Here is an 11,775-nt window from a genome sequence, read left to right on the forward strand (position 1 = left end):
TTTTTCTCCCCCTCAGTACTTATGTATGTACATCTTATGGTATATGGGGGGAAAGTGCTAGAAGAGTTAGAGGCTATATTCTCAACCGAAAGTGGTCAGAATCTCACAGAACTTGGCACTGGAACATTCGAAATACATAAAGACACAAAGGTCTTCAGAGATTTCTTCCTAGTGAAGTTTCTAAGGAGGGGAAATAGCTTTGCCCATGGAAATAGAATGGCTCCATTACCAAATATCGCTGACATTAAAATCTCCCATTCGAACAGTTTTGTGACAGCTTCTTTACTGCTCGGGTCACCGAGCGCTGGAACAGGCTGCTCAGAGAGCTGGTGGAGTGTCCTTCATGGGAGATGCTCAACAACCGCCCGGACACACTCCTGTGCCTTGTGCTCTGAGATGACCCTGCCTGGGCAGTGGGGTTGGACCAGACGAGCCACCGGACCCGCTGTGGTGCCTTCCGACCTCGCCCGTTCCGCGTTTCTGCGGGAGGCGCCTGTGCCCGCAGCCCGGCGGCCCGGGGCGGAGAGGGAGCGCTGGGGCCTGCGGCGGTCCGCCGGCCGCCGAGCCCCGGCAAGAGGGCGCCGAGCCCCGGCAGAGGGCGCCGAGCCCCGGCAGAGGGCGCCGAGCCCCGGCAGAGGGCGCCGAGCCGCGGCAGAGGGCGCCGAGCCCCGGCAGAGGGCGCCGAGCCCCGGCAGAGGGCGCCGAGCCCCGGCAGAGGGCGCCGAGCCGCGGCAGAGGGCGCCGAGCCCCGGCAGAGGGCGCCGAGCCGCGGCTGCGGAGGCGCCGGGGCTGCGGAGGCTGCGGAGGCTGCGGCCCCGCCTCCGGGCGGCGAGCGGCGGCGCGGGGAGGGAGCGCGGCCGGGCCCGGGGCGCCCGCGGCACACAGGTAACGCCGGGCCCGCGGCGGGGCCGGGAGCTCCGGGCGGCGGGGCCGGGGCGCGGCGGCGGGGCCCGTGCGGCCTCCCGGGGCGGCCGCCAGCGAAGGCGGGGCCGCCCGGTGCCGCCGCCAGCGATGGGCCCCACGGCGGGTCAGGGGCCGGGGGCGCCGGGCGAGGCTGTGCCCGCCCCAGGCTCCAGCGAGGCGGGCCGGCCCTTTACCGCTGGGCAGCGCCGAGCAAACTACGGTCGAGTGCTGAAAAGAAGCGGTAATATTTGTTTGCACGTTCAAATAACTGTTGGAATTTGTCCCCGAACTGAGGAGAGGCCTGTATGTCTTCTGCCATCGCTGTACCGTCCTACAGTTAAAGCTACATGCTACATATTTTAAGTTCACATATTTAAATACAAGAAAAAAGCCAGGGGAGGTTGTGGTTGTTTTTATTTGGCCAGAATTTGCCCTCATTGATCCGGACTTTTTTCTTAGCCGCACATACGGCCTCATTTCATATTTCGGCAGGGGTCACTTGGGTGCGGGGAAACCAAACCAATATCGTAAGGAACACGTGTTTCCATGGATATAAAATCACAGTAAAAGCCAGCGCAGTAGGGACCGTAAATCAGTTTCTGAGGGCGTTGAAAGACCTCTGGGGTGTTTTGGGGGTGTTTCCACCTCTTTGTCCCAGGGTAGATTGGCGCAGCAGTGGGGGCGCGTACACAGGAGCCTGCTGTTGCGGTGTCACTCCCGCTGTCAGCCTGGTGCGTGCACAGAGCCGTGTGACCTCCCCCGAGCACTGCCACGGCGCCAGTTCCCCTTTGGAGAAACAGGGGGGGACATGGTGCAGCGTTTTGCCCTGCCACGGGTGTCGTGGTCCAAGCAGAAACTGAGGTTAAGCTGCTTTCGGCTTTTCTGCATTTGCTTGCTTGCAGCGTTCAGCTACTTGCTTGTATTGACAATGGCTCATGATAAATAGAGATCTGCCTGTGCTTTTTATGACACAGATAGCGGCGTTTCTATGTATTTTGTGAATTGCATTTCAGATATAGGGAGGAAGGTGCCACAGATATGTTTGGACAGTTAATGTTGAACACCAGAAAAGGAATTACAAACAGAGTAGTCTGCTGGGCTTTTCTGTGTTTGTTTCTCATCTGGTGTCTTAGCTTATTGTAGTGTTGGGCAGTATTTGAGAAAGTCAGATCATAAAGCCACCTAAAGCCTTGTGCATCGCTGTACAGGGAACTGGATACTCATCTTTTGTATTAACTGTTGTGCTGTATGTGGGGAAATCCTTCCAATCCACCAAAGCAGTTGCTCATTTTTACATATGAATGTTTCTTTTATTTTAGGTTATGCTATGACTGGCTTCAGACTCCCCATCAGCACTTTCAGAAAACTAAATGTCTGGTTTGGACTGTGGGAGAAATTTCCCTCAAATAAACTGTATCCCACTTGGAGGAGAAGCTTATTCTGTAGCTGTCAAGCAAGCACAGTAAACTACAGAAGATGTTTAATTTCTTCCCCAGTCAGACTCAGTGCACTAAGACTCTCACCAGAGTATATCTCAGTACTTTCTCTGAGGAACAAAAGCAGCAAAAGCTCTAAAAGGAGCAGACAAAGCATACAAGAGGAGGAGGAAGAAGAGGATGAAGATGAAAGTAATTTGGAAGATGAATTTGAAAATGACCCCCATGTAGTAAAAGATTACAAAGATCTTGAAAAAGTCGTGCAGTCTCTTCGATATGACGTGATCTTGAAAGCTGGTCTAGACATGGCAAGAAAGTAAGTACAGAGGAAACAACTTGTTAGTGAGAAAGATGTCATGCATCTAGAATTTGACTTTTGATAACCTTTTATTGCTGGGATAACTCAGTATTTCTGGGTTGGCTTTTTTTCTGGTGTAGCTTTTTTGACTCTCTAAATACATGTTTTTGATGTATGGATGTTCCTGTTTATTTCCCTCTACCTGCCTTGAAACAGCCTGATTTTGCTTTTCCCTGTCTGCAGTATTTCTAAGATTGCTGAGGGGGCATTTTGTTTCACTTACTATTTATTTAAAATCAGGAAAATGCAAAATACTGTACTGAGTAATACGAAAAGGTCTAATTTGAGATTGAGGGAGTAAAATAATGCACTGTTTAATGCATGGGGAGATAGGGGATGTTAAACTTAAGCTTCACAGTTCCACCAGGTAAATGCAGTCTATAAATGTATCACAGTGTTTGATCTAACATAACCTACTGAAGTCTGATATCACTATGTTGTTAGAACAGAGTATTAGTATAACTTGATCACTTACAAATTATTAAACTGGCTGGTGCAGGAAAGGGGACATTATTCATTGGATATTCAAGAGACAGATCTCTAGAAACAGCTTTTCTGGCACAGAGCAGCCGTATGCTATTACTTCATTTAATATCTGTGAAAGACCTTTTCTTCACTTCCAGTTCAGGTCTGTCCTGACCTTAAGTGGAGGTGTCCTATACACACAAATTAGAGTTGTGGAAATGTACCTTGCCCATGGATGTGTTTCTGCTAAGAAAAAATTCCATTTTGTTTGCTGCACACTGTAACTGCAATAAAACCTTGTTTTTCTTCAGTAAAGTAGAAGATGCGTTCTACAATAATGATCTCAGGCTGAATGGAGAAAAACTATGGAAGAAAAGTAGAACTGTAAGACTTTTAATTTTTTTTTTAATATAATACAAGAAAATAGCTAAGGCATCATCTTCTTCCTCTAGATCACTGCAAAGGTGAATGCACAGCATTGCTAACACCACTTCCACCTGGGGGGGATGGTGTGACTATGGTGCTCTGGATAAAACCTTATTCCCTAAGGCAGACAGGAAACTGGTGTGGCTAGAGAGTCAAATCTAAGGCTGAAAGTCAGGAAAAGGCAGCAAGGACAGAACATTTTAAGGTGCTGAAGGAAGCGATGATTTATATGCAAGGTTGATGAAGTAGCAATGATTAAATCTGAGATATTGGTGGAGCAGGCACATGATTAAAGAAGAAGAAAGCTTGATGACAGAAAGGGATTGAAACTGGGGTAGCTGAGGGAAGGTTGTTGTAGCTGTAACAGAGCACACAGGACCAGTTAGGAGAGGGCCAGAAGGGTCACCAGACATGTCTGGCAACCCTTTCTTTATGTGAGGGTGATCCTTGGTGGTGGCTACTGTCATCAAAGGGCAATATGATGAGAAGTTTTGATTCCCGATCCCACAGAGTTAATGCTGGTTTATGAGAGGTGTACTGCATCTGTGACCTTTGAGAGGAGCACAGGCAGTTGCTGAGCACTCTGTTCTTTGCAACACTTCAAACTGCTTTAAAGGCACGAGGAGGAACTTTGCATTTTGCTGGTTTGCGTCTGTGTTGACAGAAAAAGATTGGTGGGAAGGAAGAAAAGACATACGTGAAACCTTTTTCAGAGGGTTAGGTGGTTGTATAACATGGAGGTTGAAGCTCTTGGCAGGGCAGGTCATGAGACAAGTAATTGCGTATTGCCACGGCTTTCCTAGAAGTTCATAGCTGAAGGATCTATAATAGGTCTGGTATTGGCTGCCTTCCTCCTCTCTTGTGAGATAAAAATATTAAGTGGAAAGAAAGGAAGATTGTGGGCATTTGTTTCCCCCAGGGAATGTTTATAATCTCTCATCTTCTCTTTCTGTTTCCAGGTGAAACTTGGTGACACACTGGATCTCATAATAGGTGAAGATAAAGAAACAGGAACTGCTGTAGTTATGCGGGTCGTCTTAAAAAAATTATCTGACAAAACTGAAAGTGAAAAATACAAAGTCATTTTGAGGCGCTGGAAAAACTTAAAAGTGCCCAAACAGGATGTACTTAAGTAACAAGAGGTTGCATGTGGCAGCATAAGATTTTTGCAGAAAAACTTATTTTTTTGTTAAATATGAATTTTGGTTGAACAAAATTACAGTACCCTTTTTTAAGGGCTTGTGTCAGAACGTTATCTCGCTCTGCTGCGTACATCAATAATCATGCAATAAAGCCTGTCACTTTTTGCTGTTAGCTTTGTTTTGTGGTACTGTAAGTTAAAAGATCAAACACTTATATTTCCAGGAAGTTTCTTATAAATAATGAACCAATGAAGACTGATTTGATCACTATGTAATTGCTGTCAAATTTTGTTAATCAGCAAGGTTACATTAAAGCTGACATCACATGAAGCAAAATGGCTTTCTCCGTTTTATTTCTAAATTCGTGAAATAGTTAGGGCTAAAGCCCTCAATTATGTAAAAGTGCTTCCTTTTTCATTATTTAATCTTGATTAAAGGTTAACAGTACCAACTTCATGCTTACATATGCTGCTGCTATACCAAGAATACAGCAGGATACTGATTACAGTGGTGCATTTCTAAGCCGGAAAACTTCATGGTGACAGAGAATCATAGAATCAGAATAGTTTATATTGAAAAGACAAGATCGTTAAGTCCAGCTATTAACCCAGCACTGCCAAGCCCATCACGAAATCGTGTCTCTTAGTGCCATATCTACATGCCATTGAAACACCTCCAGGGCTGGTGACCCCACCACTTCCCTGGACAGCCTGTTCCATTGCTTGACAACCCCTTCAGCGAAGAAATCTTTCTTAATGTCCAGTCTAAAACTCACCTGGTGCAACTGGAGGCTATTTCCCCTTGTCAAATCACTTGTTGTCTGGGAGAAGAGACCATCCCCATTCCGCACCATTCTCTGGGCCCAGCCATCCAGTTTTTTACCCAGCGAACAGTGCACCAGTGTCCAAGCCATAAGCAGCCAGTTTCTCAAGGAGAATGCTGTGGAAAACACTGTCAAAAGCTTTAGTAGACAACATCCACAGCCTTTCCCTCGACCATTAAGGTTGCTTTATCACAGATGTAGAGCTCCAGCCAAAGCTCTCTGTCCAGCCAGGCTAGTCTTCTCAACAGGAGTGTCAGGAAGTTACGAGTAAATCATGGCAGTGATACTCTGCTCTCATGGAGAAGACAGATTAGTGAGGAGCTCTGTAGCAAGTACCGCTGATTTTTACTGTTAACTAATGACACAGAGGAAGACAAAATCTCAGATTGTCATGCATTTCATTGTGGCATTTAGGTGTTTACTTAATACTTAGGCATTGTAAGGAGCTGAGTAAAAGTCAAACCATACTGGGGTGAGAAGCTGACGTCAGTATTAATTCAGGAAAACACTGTCACTTAGGACAGGCATCTCAGGAATAACCACTTGCACTGGTGACATTAAACATGTGCTTCCTCCAACAGAACTTGGATGAACTGTGAAGCACGCAGATGTTTTGTTGTTTATATATGTTTAGACAGCCACACACAGGTGTGTGTGTAGTAAAGCTGGCTAGTAGGAGCAGGTAGCTACTGTTGGTGCAGTCCGGGTCTGCTCCCAATTTAGTCTGGAGAGCCCAGAGGGACAAAGACAGCCCTGAATAGGCAGCAGGAGCATTTTCCAGGACACTTTTTCTTTCATGCCAACAGCTATTCAATAGCTGTGTTTAAGCAGGGTGTACCTCTCCATAGCCTCAAAGTGAAGGCTGCTGAGAGAAGGATTTAAAGTAATTTCTTGCTGTCTTCAGGCATAGCTGAAATGTGTGCTGTTTTGGTTTTGTTTTGTTGGTTTGGTTTTTGGTTTTGTTTTGGCTTGTTTGTTTTCTGTTTAATTTCGGTTTTAGTTTGGTTGGGGTTTAGCCTTTCATTTTTTTTTTTGCTTGGTTTGGGGTTTTTTTCTGAATGTGTAGATGTTCAAAGATGCAGATACATGTCTAGCTGTTGATTTACAGGCACAGTGACCTTTTAAAAAAATGGTTCTGAAGACGACATGATCCTGGAAAGCTTCCCTAGGGAATTTTGGTGATCCTTACTCTGCAGAAGTGAATGGACTCTGCAGAGAAAGCACCCAGAGGAAGACAGCAGGCTGTACTTTAATTGTGGGCATTGCTGTCACCACTGTTGGAGTTTGCACCAGCTGCTATGGAAATAAATGAGATGCATCGTCTGTTCCCCAATTCCACTTTTTCTTGCTATTCTAAGTGTCTGCCGTAATCTCCAGGGGTGCTGAGAGAAACAAGTAGAGAGGTGTGTTGTAATATGTCAGTGAGCTCCAGCTGCTGGTCAGCAACCTGTCAAGTGCTTGTCAGCATGTACACACCACCTGTCACCTTCAACAGTAGCAGCTTACACCAGAGCATGCAGGACCAGAGGAAGATCCCACTCAAAAAATGCCAGGAATGCTCTGGGGCTTGGAAATAGCCAAGGTATGTATCTGAAGAAATTCACTTTCTGAAAGGGTCTGTTCTGTGCAGGATCAAAACAGTAACAACAACAACAACAAAGCCAACGCCTTCCTGGTATCCAAGATGATCAGGGAAGTTGCATCCCAGAAAGCCATTAACGTAAGAAAGAGCATTTAGCAAGGAAATTTCTTGAATTGGACAGAATATAAATACAGTATTACACCAAAAAGTTAAATCTCTGACTTCTGGAAAAGCCTTTTGGAAACTAAAGAGCACAAGCCTGTTCCTAATGATGACAGAGACTTTTCACTAGAGCCCATAGTGACAGGACAAGGGGCACTGGTTTCAAACTGAAAGAGGCTAGATTTACGTTGGATATAGGATTTTTTTGATTTTTTTATGTTGAAGGTGGTGAAATACTGAAACACGTTGTCCAAAGAAATTGGAGATCCTCTATCCCTGGAAGTCTTCAAGGCCGGGTTGGATGGAGTTTTTAGCAGCCTGGTCTGGTGGAAGGTGTCCCTGCCCACGGCAGAGACCTGGAACTGAATGATCTTTAGAGGTCCTGTTCAGCTCAAATCATTCTGTGATTCTACAACTGCCACCAAAACCAGGTCCTCACTGACAGTGGAAGGTAGAAACAGGCTTTCATAAGCTTTAAGTGTTAATCCACCAGTGGTATGAGCTAAGGAAAAGAAAGGCAGACTTCCTAAGGAGTCTTGTGATGCGTGAGATAGCCCTCTGTGGTTTCAGGATTGAAACGGTTGGAGAGGGAACTGTACCCTTGTGCTTCAAAATAGAAAGCTTCAGTCACAAGGCAGGGTGATCTCAGAGGAAAACTATGACAGCAGGAAGGTGAGTAGCGGTTCCACTTGGCTACATTGATCTGTCCTGGATAAAAGCTTCTCTTCTGATCAGACCTTTTTATTGGGGTCAGACACTGCTAAGCAGGTTGCTCTTGTTTCTGCAGCCTTTAAACATCATGTGAGCTAAAACTGTGAGCCAAAGAAGGGTCAGCAGCGGCAGCATGTTTTCTGGGAGGTGTAGCAACAGGCAAGTCACATCCAGTTTTTGCTGGACTTTCAGGGGGCATGTAAAGTACACATAAACTGATCTGGGAATCAACCACTCTGTGCAGTGGAGGAACTATATGAAAGGGCTTCCTCATGGAGATATTGCTGAGGTAGAAAGGGGAGGCGTGGACAGCTTGAGAAGTGACTGACAAGTTCACAGGAGGCTGCCCAGATGACTGTGCTGTCCAAGCCACCTCTGCATTAATCACAGGCAAACCCAACTTCACGCTGGATGTCAAGGCATGGACCTGGAATATCCAGCCTGCCTGCCCTTGCACAGAGGGATGATCTGATCCAGATGACTTTGCCTGGTCCCACAAGAGGCAGGCACTCTGAGACTGTGGCTGGAGGACCCCGTTGTCCCTGGCACAGCCTGCAGCATTACCTGGCAGCTTTGTGTGTCTCACCTGCTGCAGGAGCAGTGCTGCACGGCTGCAGAATCTGCTGCACGTGGACCAGCCTGCATCACAAAGCAGGGCATGGGACAGAGAGCCCTGTGAAGGAAAGTGGGAAATTGCTCCGACGGGAGTTGGACTTGGGTCAGGCAGAAGAGAGCCAGGTCAACTTAAGCAGGCATATACTGACACTTCTGAACAGGTTCTGAGTAGTGCTGCCCACAGACTGACAGAGAGAGGCGGGGTGTATTCCCCCACCCCTTGGGCCACACGTAATAAGTAATTATCATTTTGTTTTAGAACAGAAAAGCACCGAAATGTTTCTGGTGGAGAGTTGGGTTTGGGGTTTTGTTAGTTGGTTGGTTTGGTTCTTTTGTTGTTTTATTTCTTGGGGTTGGTTGTTTTTTTTTTCCTGTAATGGCATGTCAGAACAGGACAGTTTGCCTTCAGCACCTAGCAAATTACAGTGCTCGGCATGGAAGGGAAAAGAATGCAAAGGGATGCATGTGAGCCATGCACATCTGAGCACTACTGAAGCTAAAATTCATTGGTTTCCAGTGCTTCTGCACACAGACAAGCACTACAGGGAGCTGGGCCTCCTTTGTTTGAACTCTTGGAAGCAAGAGACAAGGGACATTACATGACATAACATCTAACTCTTGGTTTTATACAGGTTTCAAATGTAGGATGCAATCCTACCAAGTGTCTCATTCCCAGTGCTGACAGTTACCTCAGGATTTTCTTCTCACAGGAAGACCTCGCTAACATGCCTCCATATGAGCTAACCTAAGTGGGACATTCCTGAAAGGGTAACAATTACAGGAATATTTTGCCTTCCAGAGAAGTGACACAAGACTACAAAATGCCTCAGGAAACAAGGACAAACAGTTGCTTTGCTGTAATGAAATTTATGGAGGAAATTGGGAGTGATTACTTGACATTTGTGTGTGTGTTCTGTGTGTATAGATACTAATTAGCTGATCTTTCTCCAATATCCACTAATAATTTGTTTCCATCTATTAACATCAATTTCAGTGTGATGGGACGTAGTTATTTCACCCATTTTATGACTGGAAAGTCAGTTTCACTAAATTTTAAAAAAGGAAAACATAGCTGAAAACATAGCTAAAAACTGCTTGATTAGATTTCATCTTGGGGTATGGGTAAAAAGGGGAGAAGTGGGAAAAGAACAGCTTTATTTCTCTTCTATTACAGTTCTTCCTTTCCCACAGGAATCAAAGTTCTTCTGAACTGTTAACTGAAGGAAAACGCTCAGTGGGGACCACAGTCCCATGATGGAATAGACCAGGAAATGGAGAAAGCAAGTGGTCTGCTCATGTCACAGGCTTTCATGGCCATTAGCTAGAAATGACAACATCCAGAAAATGACAAAAATGAAAAGGAATATAGTGGATAAAAAAATACAGTGTAAGGGCTAATCTCCTGCCAGTCAGATGAGGTACAAGGAAAACGTGAATGTGATGGAGGTTTGGTTTTTTAGGAGTCATCTGCTTCCACCCCTGAAACTGGCAAAGCCAGGGCAGTTCCTTCAGCTGGCATTCTGCTGCAGGAGAGATGACCTCTCAGAACAAGATTTATGTGAGGTCTGACAAAGACAGGTATTATGTATTCTGCAAGATATTTCTGTAAGAAGTTATGACTATTGCCACCACTGCGAAGTTTAGATGAATGAATTTTAGAGCAAAATGAGGACTTGAAAGCATTATTACCACTAGAAATGTATCCATCTTAACATTTACTACAACAAAAAAAGTAGGTAAGAAAGGATAAAGACAAATGTGTATTTCTTGCTTGTTCTGCCTTTCTTAGCAAAGTCAAGTTTTAAGAGAGAATTAAGAGGAAACTAAACCATCACTTCATCTATTCATTTTTATCAACTTCAGGCACATTAAAAAACATACTTTCAAAATGTTTCTGCGGAAAAATCTGTAGCTCCATTGATGCTGATTTGCAGTAATAATGGAAAAAATCAGAAAGTCAAACCAAGGCAGTAAAGAAATGTTTGCAATGACAGTGATGGAGTTTGTTTCATTTACTCAGAAAAACCTGCCACATTTGTTCTTCCATAAATTTTAGGTGCAATCAACTAAGATGTACTTTTGTAATTAAGAACACTTGCCAATTTATGCCCTGTCCTCAAGTCAAGTTTAAGACACTGAATTTTCCAGCTGTTCCACATTGCTTTAATCAGCAAAACAAAATCTGAATGAAAATAAATTATAAGTAAAACCTGCACATTATTTTCTGGGCCTCTTGGGGTGTAGAATTCATCTTGGCCCCTTCCAGCACGCAACTAGACCTGGTGTGCCTTTGTAAAGCATTGGGCACGCAATTCTGTTTCTCACTGCTACAACATAACCATAAAACAATAACTGAAAAGAGACAAACTACAGGTTTTAAAAATGTACCTACAAATAAATTATATGCATTCTGAAGATAATTTAAAAAGTCACAAAAGTTTCTCAGAACATGAAACACTGTTGGCTGTACTGCATCAGACTAACAAAGTGATTTCAAGTAAAGATTTTTCTCATTTGCCAACACATTTGTTGTTGATTCTATCACTTGAATACACTTAACAGGCAATAAACTGAGGTATACTTCATCTCCCTTTTGATGTGCTGCTCTACATTTTTTACACAACTTCTAAGGAAACATTAAAGTTGTAGAAAATGCATAAAATGCAAAAATAAAGAATTATGATACATACTACACTGCTTCTTTTAGAAAGCTTAGAAATGGGCTATTCAATACTTATTGAAAGCTGATCTATCTACACTGTAAGAAGGTGAGACACTTGATACCCACCTTAACTGGGTAGGGAGAAAGTAATGCTCATCCATAGGTAGTCAGTGTGCACGGCTACATATGTGCCTAACACTTCAAAACATATCTAGCAATCCTCTTATCACAGTTGCACTTTTAAAGTCTAAGTTGTTTATTCCTTTAAACAGAAGAAGTATGAAAGACAGAATAATATTTTTAAATGGCTGCAGCAAACTGGGGTATTTGTCTGAATAGCTAAGGTTATCTCAGACCTTAGCAAGAGATTTTATAGGAAAAAAAATCCTGCTTGTACCTGAACAATCACCAGACAACATTCCTCTTGTATGAAAATAATATACCTTTAATATATTTACAAGACTGACCAACTGGATGAAGTGGCTGTACT

The 11,775-nt window shown here is 44.3% G+C and overlaps 1 protein-coding gene across 2 annotated transcripts; it reads left to right on the top strand.

The window, feature by feature from the left end:
- Positions 1-780: 780 nt before the first annotated feature.
- On the top strand, positions 781-5,000 carry MTRES1 (mitochondrial transcription rescue factor 1). Of its 2 annotated transcripts, none has more exons than XM_066315209.1 (4): positions 781-885; positions 2,223-2,655; positions 3,474-3,546; positions 4,548-5,000. In XM_066315209.1, exons 2-4 carry the CDS (start codon positions 2,231-2,233, stop codon positions 4,722-4,724), a joined length of 675 nt encoding a protein of 224 aa, XP_066171306.1. In that variant the 5' UTR covers positions 781-885; positions 2,223-2,230; the 3' UTR covers positions 4,725-5,000. The 2 variants fall into 2 exon arrangements, with proteins under 2 accessions (XP_066171306.1, XP_066171307.1); XM_066315210.1 differs by lacking the exon at positions 781-885 and adding an exon at positions 1,746-1,764.
- Positions 5,001-11,775: the final 6,775 nt, after the last annotated feature.

The sequence above is a fragment of the Sylvia atricapilla genome, chromosome 3, assembly GCF_009819655.1.
Source record: "Sylvia atricapilla isolate bSylAtr1 chromosome 3, bSylAtr1.pri, whole genome shotgun sequence".
Lineage (NCBI taxonomy): Eukaryota > Metazoa > Chordata > Aves > Passeriformes > Sylviidae > Sylvia > Sylvia atricapilla.